Source organism: Strongylocentrotus purpuratus, unplaced genomic scaffold, assembly GCF_000002235.5.
Source record: "Strongylocentrotus purpuratus isolate Spur 01 unplaced genomic scaffold, Spur_5.0 spur5_scaffold_16, whole genome shotgun sequence".
Lineage (NCBI taxonomy): Eukaryota > Metazoa > Echinodermata > Echinoidea > Camarodonta > Strongylocentrotidae > Strongylocentrotus > Strongylocentrotus purpuratus.
The window spans coordinates 34,619,152-34,629,684 of NW_022145601.1; the positions used below are offsets into that span (position 1 = coordinate 34,619,152).

At 38.4% G+C, this 10,533-nt stretch overlaps 1 protein-coding gene and 1 long non-coding RNA gene across 2 annotated transcripts; both read left to right on the plus strand.

The window, feature by feature from the left end:
- The first annotated feature begins 1,194 nt into the window (after window positions 1–1,194).
- Window positions 1,195–4,736, plus strand: LOC115924756 (proteoglycan 4-like). The gene is made up of 2 exons (XM_030987568.1): window positions 1,195–1,228; window positions 2,227–4,736. Exons 1-2 carry the CDS (start codon window positions 1,195–1,197, stop codon window positions 4,734–4,736), a joined length of 2,544 nt encoding a protein of 847 aa, XP_030843428.1.
- Window positions 4,737–8,287: 3,551 nt separating this feature from the next.
- LOC115924793 lies at window positions 8,288–10,330 on the plus strand. Its single transcript, XR_004064443.1, has 3 exons — window positions 8,288–8,436; window positions 9,317–9,444; window positions 10,127–10,330. It is a non-coding gene; the product is annotated as an uncharacterized LOC115924793 (long non-coding RNA).
- Window positions 10,331–10,533: the final 203 nt, after the last annotated feature.

Genomic DNA, 10,533 nt, shown 5'->3' on the forward strand with positions numbered 1-10,533 from the left:
GAAATGCATTTGTTTGTAATTGATAGTATTTGGAATAATCTTAGTTTTACTTTTAGAAACTCAAAACGTTGACTCGAGTCTACATGATTGTGTTGAAACAGAAATAAGAGATTGTTTTTTTGTTAGTAATAGTCTTCAGTATAATCTCAATCCTGCTAAGAAGAATCAAAACATATAGTTAAGCCAAAATTACTTGATGCAATAGGAAATGTATCAATTCATTTATTTGTAAATGTGTAATAAATAGTCTTTGGAATAACCTCAATCTTACTCCTGGTAAATCAAAAAGTTAAATTCAGTCTAAGTGACTGTATTGAAACCAAAAAAAGGAGCGCATATATTTTTCTTTAACTTAAAGTCTTTGGTATAATCTCAATTTTATAATTTGAAGTAACATTGTTGAATTCGAATTCAATCGAAATGCTTTTTTTTTAAATAGGAATTGTATACATTAATTTTATTTCTAGATTCGTAATAAATATGATTTGGAATAATCTAATCGGAGGACACAACGTTGAATCGAGTCTATATAAAAGTATTGAAACAGAAATATGAGTGCACCCCTGTTTTTTTTTTTTTCATTTAATTTTGATTGATAGTCTTCGGTACAATCTCAATGTTTCTAATAAAAGTTGCATCGTTGAATTTAGTCAAAATTACTTGTTGTAATTTGAACTATTTAATTTGTATATTTATAATCAATATACTTTGGAATAATTTCATTTTTACTCGTAGGAATTCACAACGTTGAATCAATTCTTAATTACGTAATTTAAATAAGAAAACAATGACATCTTGTTGCTTTTCTTCCTTTTAAATAAGAATGAAATGACACAGAGTTTAATTCCAGTCACGATAGAGGTATTGAAAGTGGAATCAATAACTTTTTTTCTTCTTTTTTCTGATATATCATCTTTTATTTTATTTTATTTTATAAGCATCATAATTTAAAACCCCACGGCACTAGTTTGGCCCGGGGAATTATACCTTCCAGCATGGTCACTGACAGGTGGTTATCTCATCAAATAAGCTCTCAATTAACATAAGAAAATGGGATCACGGGGGACAAATGGTCACCAATTAGAAGTAAAACGTCTAAATAGACATCCTATTCAATCTTTATTTCAAATGTAATAATGTTTTGTGTAAATTCCGCATAGTATTTATTAAAATGACATGTATACTTTGTTAGAAATGGAATTGCTCTCACCCTTCGGCAAACCTCAGGGTGATGGCAGGAGGTAACGTCCCCTTGAGCCTATAAAAACAAATATTCCTCTCATAGCAGTCATTATATCTATACTATCTGTGAAATAAATTATTATTATCATTTTCATTTACTATAGGATCGACCTGTGTTCCTGAATGTGAATCTGGAAGAGAGAGATGTGAACTTAACCAATGTACTTGTATCGCGCCGGTAGCACCAGGCACAGTTCCATGTCCAGGTAATGCATCTTCGTCAATAACCTCTCTAAATCACTTTATCACCAACCAATTGCAATAAATGACTTTCTGTTCAAAATATATAATAATAGATATTACACGGGTAAATGACGTACTGGAGATTCTGACTAAATGTATTATTCCTAGACTAGCATAATTATTGTCAAATTATTATCCCTTTCTGGCGATGTTTAGTAAAAGCTCTAATCTGATGAAAAACATGAATTTCCTTATCTTTGGAAATGTTGTAAAAATGGTGGGTTATTATCACTCTCAGTTATACTTTTCTTGTATGCATGTAACTTTCTCCTCTGCGCAAGGTTATATACATATATAAATAAACATATCATTATACATGACAGACGCTTATCTTCTGCTTTCACAAATACGTTATTACTACGGACGAAGCATTGACTATTACTTTAGAAAATGACAAGCTTGGCAATTTATTTGATAAGTTCATTTTTCAGGTTTAAAACTTAGATACTGGACATCTGAAGTTTATTCACTGATTAAAAGAAAGGGGTAACATTAAATAATGAATGAACATGTGAATTTGTCAAAAAGTGATTTATCTCTCTATTACATACATACATACATACATATATATATATATATATATATCTAACGCTTTCATTTTCTCTCTCTCTCTCTCTCTCTCTCTTTCTCTATGTCTCTGCATATCTATGTCTCTCTCTCTCTCTCTCTCTCTATCTCTATCTCTTTCTCTCTCTTACTTACTTTCTTTGAAAAATCTTTACAATTTCCATTTATACACAGATCCTTGTTTTGGGTGGTGTTTAGAAGATCAGTTGTGCACAGAAACTCCAGCAGGATTTGAGTGTAAGGAAATATTGGAACCTCCTACCACTCCTGCTACAACACACACGACCCGAAAACAAACAACTCAGTCAGAACCGGAAACCACGCTAGAGCCTACCACTTTTGATTATCCTACAACTGCAAAAACAACAACCCACAGAATAATTTCTCCAGTAGAGCCGGAAACGACTCAGAAGCATACCACTTCTAAATCTTCTGCCACTCCAAAACCAACAACTCCAGAACAAACTACCCCAAAAGAGCCGGAAACAACGCAAGAGGCTACCACTCCTGATTTTCCCACCACGCCAAAACAAACAACTCCAGAACAAATTACTCTAACTGAGCCGGAAACAACGCAAGAGGTTACCACTCCTGATTTTCCCACCACGCCAAAACAAACAACTGTAGAACAAATTACTCTAACAGAGCCGGAAACAACACAGGAGCCTACCACTTCGGATTATCCTACCACTTCAAAACAAACAACCCCTGACCAAACTACTCCAACAGAGCCGGAAAAGACTCAGAAGCCTACCACTTTTGATACTCCTACCACTCCAAAACCAACAACTCCAGAGGAAGAGCCTGAAACAACTCAGGAGCCTACAACTTTTAATTATCCTACAACTGCAAAAACAACAACCCACAGAATAATTTCTCCAGTAGAGCAGGAAACAACACAGGAGCCTACCACTTCCGTTTATCGTACCACTTCAAAACCGACAACTCCGGAACAAACTACTCTAACAGAGCATACCACTCCTGATACTCCTACCACTCCAAAACCAACAACTCCAGAAGAAACTACTCCAACAGAGCCGGAAACAACTAAGGAGCCTACTACTTCCGATTATCCTACCACTCCAAAACTAACAACACCTGAACAAACTACTCTAACAGAGCCGGAAACAACACAGGAGCCCACCACTCTGAAACAAATAACCCTCGAACAAACTACTCCAAAAGAGCCGGAAACAACACAGGAGCCAACAACTCTGAAACAAATAACCAAAGAAAAAACAACCCCAGCCCAAACTACTCCAAGAGACGCGGAAACAACTCATAAGCCAACCACTCTGAAACAAACAACCTCTGAACAGACTACTCCAACAGAGCCGGATACAACACAGGAGCCCACCACTCTGAAACAAACAACCCCTGAACAAACTACTCCAACAGAGCCGGAAACAACACAGGAGCCCATCACTCTGAAACAAACAACCCCTGAACAAACTACTCCAACAGAGCCTGAAACAACACAGAAGCCCACCACTCTGAAACACACAACCCCTGAACAAACTACTCCAACAGAGCGGGAAACAACACAGGAGCCCACCAGTCTGAAACAAACAACCCCTGAACAAACTACTCCAACAGAGCCGGAAACAACACAGGAGCCCACCACTCTGAAACAAACAACCCCTGAACAGACTACTCCAACAGAGCCGGATACAACACCGGATCCCACCACTCTGAAACAAACAACCCCTGAACAAACTACTCCAACAGAGCCGAAAACAACACAGGAGCCCATCACTCTGAAACAAACAACCCCTGAACAAACTACTCCAACGGAGCCGGAAACAACACCGGATCCCACCACTCTGAAACAAACAACCCCAGACCAAACCACTCCAACAGAGCGGGAAACAACACAGGAGCCCACCACTCTGAAACTAACAACCCCTGAACAAACTACTCCAACAGAGCCGGAAACAACACAGGAGCCCACCACTCTGAAACACACAACCCCTGAACAAACTACTCCAACAGAGCCGGATACAACACCGGATCCCACCACTCTGAAACAAACAACCCCTGAACAAACCACTCCAACAGAGCCGGAAACAACACAGGAGCCCACCACTCTGAAACAAACAACCCCTATACAAACTGCTCCAACAGAGCCGGAAACAACACAGGAGCCCACCACTCTGAAACAAACAACCCCTGAACAAACTACTCGAACAGAGCCGGAAACAACACAGGAGCCCACCACTCTGAAACTAACAACCCCTGAAAAAACTACTCCAACAGAGCCGGAAACAACACAGGAGCCCACCACTCTGAAACACACAACCCCTGAACAAACTCCTCCAACAGAGCCGGAAACAACACCGGATCCCACCACTCTGAAACAAACAACCCCAGATCAAACTACTCCAACAGAGCGGGAAACAACACAGGAGCCCACCACTCTAAAACAAACAACCCCTAAACAAACTACTCCAACAGTGCCGGAAACAACACAGGAGCCCACCACACTGAAACAAACAACCCCTGAACAAACCACTCCAACAGAGCGGGGAACAACACATGAGCCCATCACTCTGAAACAAACAACCCCTGAACAAACTACTCCAACAGAGCCGGAAACAACACAGGAGCCCACCACTCTGAAACAAACAACCCTGAACAGACTACTCCAACAGAGCAGGACACAACACAGGAGCCCACCACTCTGAACCAAACAACCCCCGAACAAACTACTCCAACAGAGCCGGACACAACACAAGAGCCCACCACTCTGAAACAAACAACCAAAGATAAAACAACCCCAGACCAAACTACTCCAACAGAGCCGAAAACAACACAGGAGCCCACCACTTCTGATTCTCAAACCACTCCCACTGCAGCATCAACGACTCAAGAACAATCTACTCCAACAGAGCCAGAAACGACTCAGGAGCCTACCACTTCTGATTCTCAAACCACTCCCTCTGCAGCATCAACGACTCATGAACAAACTACTCCAATAGAGCCGGAAACAACACAGGAGCCCACCATTTCTGATTCTCAAACCACTCCCACTGCAGCATCAACGACTCAAGAAAAAACTACTCCAATAGAGCCGGAAACAACACAGGAGCCTACCACTTCTGATTCTCAAACCACTCCCACTGCCGCGTCAACGACTCAAGAACAAACTACTCCAACAGAGCGGGAACAAACACAGGAGCCTACCATTTCTGATTCTCAAACCACTCCCTCTGCCGCATCAACGACTCAAGAACAAACTACTCCAATAGAGTCGGAAACAACACAGGAGCCTACCACTTCTGATTCCCCATCCACTCCGACTGCAACACAAACTACACCGCACCAAACTACTTCAACAAAGCCAAAAACAACACAAGGGCCTACCACTTCTGATCTTCCTACCACGCCAACTTCATCACAAACAACCACAGAACAAACTACTCGTAAGTTCACTTATCCGTTATATGTTTCTTTTTTCCTTTCTTTGTTATTTTTTTTCTCGTTGATGTCTGTTATTTCGTTTATTTTTAGGCAATACACTTTTCATTATCTGCGACCTTAATCGGGTAGTTTCTTTGAGTATTATGAACAAATTGCAAATGCCACTAAATTCATTTAAAGGTGCTATGTCCATTTTGCAGCCAACCTCAAATTATGTAGAACTTTGCAGGAATTATGAATATGTCATGTATGTCATATCTGTGAAAATTTAAACGTTAGCAGTGTCCTAATATTCAAATTATGCAAGGAAACCCGTTTACTTGCTAGACTTCACATGTTTTGTATTATTTGGTAATAACATGTATAAAATGAGCTTTAAAGGGTACATGAGCATTTGTCTACATCAATAACCCACTTGTTATGACGGCCAAAATGTAACTGATTGAATCTTTGCACAGCATAAAACGTATGACCATTCGGTAGAATGGTCTGAAAATCAAGACTATTACTTATTGGCTCTATAGCTCCTAAATCGATTTGACAACTAATAGTCGTTATTTTCCCACTTGAAGACATTTTCGAGTCCCACCTTTTTTAGGGAAGTTCTAAATTAGTAATATCTTTCAAATACCGTTGGTATAATAACCTTTTCATTTTTGGAGGCCTGCAAATGGGACATAGTACCTTTAAGAAGTAGTTTAGATAAAATAATAAAAATACCAATTTCTTGTTCAAAACGAGCTGATATTCATCATGGATGAATGAGTTTGGATTATTCTCACGTATTTAATTTATTTAGTATCACATCAACTTTCTTTCTTTTTTTCTTTTTAAAGTTACTTCTCGATTTGATTTAGTACTTAATGATTAATATATTTTATGGTTCTCTTATTCAATCATAAATTAATTAAAAACAAATATTGTGCCTTGTTCACATAATTTGAGTGGCAATTTGGTAAATATGATAAGAGGTCAATGTACTTTTTTGTTCTCACTACGATAACCGATCCTGGATTATTGTGCATTTGTCTCAGTTTCAATGTTGTATTCAGTACAATCTCATACTCTTCAATGATAGTCACTTTGAATGTACAGTAATTTCAGTAAATTTTATTTTATCAATTTTATTCGTTATTCCTATTTTCCTCTCCCCTTTACGAAGCTGTGTCGTTACCATGTGACGGACTGTGTAATTCATGGGATCAGGAATGCTTGAGTGACGAATGTGTTTGTAAAGTACCTTTCCCGCCCCCACCGGGGGAAGAATGCCAGGGTGAGTGTCTAATTTCATTCTGCCGAATAGTCGATACATTCGCTATTTTTATTCGATCTAAAATATGCCCAAAGAGCTAATATACATTCGTTTTCCTTTTTTTCCATCAATTATTAATTGAATAATAATATGTACATAAGAGACACACAACTATCTCGATTACAAAGAAAAACACATGAATTATACTAATATCACAAAATTAGTTATACTTGTTTGTCAACATTTTTTCCAGAGATGATGCTTTTCAACATTTGCCCTCCATAATATTTCCTTTAAATATACTTGTAAGCCGCAGGTATCTGATTCGGATACTTTAATCACCTTGAACTATAAGGCATTGCCCTACAGAGGAATTTGTCCTATTGGAGACTGGGGTAAAATACAATGAATTATTGATAATGTATCGCATTTTATTCGTTTATTTGTATTTGTGGGGGCGGCCCCGTACCCTAGCCCCCGCTGCGTACAGTTATGGTTCAGGGACTAAACAATGGCCTCGTTACTACGAGGCCCCAGAATCAAAACCGTGTCGACCAGCTATATTAGTGCCCTTTTGTAAGGCATTAATCCTCATTAATGTCAGTTTTGAATTAAGAGCGTAGGTCCCCTAGTTGACTAGCATAGTAGCACACACATGCTTTATTCACCCATGGAGATATCTCCATGATTCACCTTTAGTATTTCACCTTCATGACCAACAGTCTATAATTATGTATATGACATATGCGTGCCTATTAAAATCCTAATTATATTCATATTATGTCTATGATGTTATCGGTTAGGGTTATTTGTAATGGAGATGTTTGAGAGTTTAACTTCTGATCTCAATTCAATTACATTATGTTAATGTTGAATTTTGTACTAGCAGATTTCTTTGCAGTCTTGTTCTGTCATATGCGATAAAGTAACACAAAGAGGTTCATCAATATTTACTATAATAATCGTAGAATTGAATATAAGATCGTTCGCTCGCTCTTAACCAAACTGTGTGGTTTGATATCAGATACGATACCAACAGAACCAACTTGACAGAGATAAATATCAGAGCTAATGGTAGATTATCCACAGTCAAATGGTTTGAAAACTAGAATGGAAATTCCGAAGGTCAAGGATATATGCCTAAGCATGGCAGAAATTGCTATAACTATTTCTCAATCAATCTTGAAAAGCAAAATCACTTATTCAAATTAAATTCAATACCATGTGATTGCCCGACGAGCATATTTAGTATTTCACAAACCTATAAAAATTACATCAATAAGGGATACAGTTATTCACTATTAAGATGACTATTAACATTCGTCATCCCTTAAGGCCCCTCTGCACTAGTTTCGCCAGGAGGGATTTGACCATCCTGCACGGTCAGTGGCAGGTGGTTATCTCATCAAACCATCTCTAAATTAACATAAGAAAAGGGGGACCATGGGGGACAAACGGGTACCGATTGTGCATTGTTTGCTATATGAGTAGTGCAGTCCTGCTTTTAGCCATCTTGCATGATACCGAATATGGGTACTAAGTTATTGGCAGGTATATAGCAATACATTATGAGGGTGAACCAATATTATTTTACTATCTAGATCCGTGTTTCGGTCAATGTGATCGCGACAGCCAGACCTGCGAGGAGACTAGTGGAGGATTTCAATGTCAATGCCGCCCTGGGTATTATCTTTCAGGTGACACTTGCGTGGGTAAGTACAAACAAAAGTCGCCGTTTAATCTTACCTTGCCTTTGTCGCTTCTTTTCATAGTCCCTCGTTTGCCATACGTGCAAAACAATGGGCACCAGTTGGCGGAAAAAATTGCTTTGTGCAACAATTGCTTTTCAAGATTACGCATTTCTTGTCTTGATTAAGTCCATGGCAACCTTTACAACACGATTATATATATTAAAATTAAACTAAAAACAGTAAATGATCTCGAAGCTCTTGGTGTCCCATGATCAATACAATGTGGGACAGGGAGATATGTTTGTGGCATATTATTAAAGATAAGGGGACAATATATTCCATAAGTATCACATAAAGGATAGTTTAGATATTGTATATGGTGAGGGAAAAGATAAAAGGGCATACATTGTATTTAATGGGTCTATAATTGTAACAGTGATTTGGGTATTTTACAGAACTGAGACTTTGATAAGAAGAGAGCGGACAATCAGATGATATTTCAACAAGAATCACAGTAAAGAGCACTTTATGATATTGTAACGAAGAGGAAATATGTTGTCTAATTAAAACAATAGGCAGGACAGAAACATCAGAATATTTTATTTTGTTCTTTCTTTCAGGATAGGCAACCTTTTAAAATGTAAGAGGGGCGTTTTTCAGTTCTAAAGGGACAATTTATTAGTTTGGAAAAAAATTGGGGAGGTGCCAGAAATCGGGTATGTGTATATTTGTTGCGACTGCTTCCTATGCACTACATCAAACGATGGAAATCTTGCGTTTATAAAACAACTACCCTCTTGAAAAGACTACTACATCTACAAAGTATGTTTATTTATATCGAACCGTTAGTACTTCTCATAGTTGCCATGATATGATCCTCCGTTTTGTTTAATCTCTTCAGAATCTTCGACTTTTCTTGCGACCATGGAGATAGAAACAGTCAACGGCACGTCAGTAGAATTCTCTGATGACCTTACGAACAGGGAGAGTGAGAGTTTTATCATGTTGGAATCAGAGATATGTAACATGGTAAGCGTGTTATGGGATGACCATCATTACTACTGGACAACGTCTCTTTATATTTGCGATTTTCTCTTAGAAACAAAAATCTACCCAATTAGTAGCATATCTAACTATACAAACAAAAAAATAATTATCTTCTTATAACTTCCTCGTTCGACATCAAAGATAATTATGCTCATCGAGTTATCATGAACGGTGTTTGGGTAATTATAAAATAGAGGCATAGCTTCTAACAACCTTGAAATGTAATAAGCAAGCTTCTGTCTGTCAAATATCAACTATCACTCTAATGAGGTAATAATCACTCTAGGTGCCGTGGTCGACTGGTTAAGTCGCCGGACTGTCGATCACAAGGTCCGCGGTTCGATACCCGCCGCGACACTAATGTCCTTTGGCAAGACATTGATCTTCATTTGTCACACTCAACCCAGGTGATGTAAATGGGTACCTGGCAGGAATTAATTCTTTAAAATGCTAGAGCAATGGCAGCAAAGCTAAAGCGGGGGTAATAATCTCCAAGTTTGGAAGCGATTAGTGATTCTAATAAACGCTATATAAAAACTGAGTATTATTATTATAATTATAATCCAGAGGCAGGATACAGCAAGAAAGTCCACGTGATGAATAAAAGCTTGCCTATTAGTACTTAAGGTTAGTAGAAGCTTAAACTACAATTTAAATCTCATAGGTTGATGGCATATACGCTGATACGTTGACCGATTACTATGGATGCACCGTCATCAAGTTCAGTTCTGGTAGTATCATCGCAGACATCAATCTCCTATTCGATCCCGAGACCAATGTAACAGACCAAATACTACTAGAGGAACTTGAGAATGAGATAGAAAGAACTGGTGGTAACCTGTCTGACGGGTCATCAGTCTTCACTTTGTCTAACTATCGAGTAATACGTAAGTTTAAGATTGATTTGTCTTAGATATCACTAGCTTGCTCCCAAAGAGTTCTACAAGAACAGCGTAAGGTAATGCTGAGGTGTCGCTGCACAATGGTTCGTTCAATCGACTCTCAATCTAAGAATTGAGGCTTCGAATCCCAGCCAGGCATTACCGTCCATTGGCGAGATGAAATAAGCAT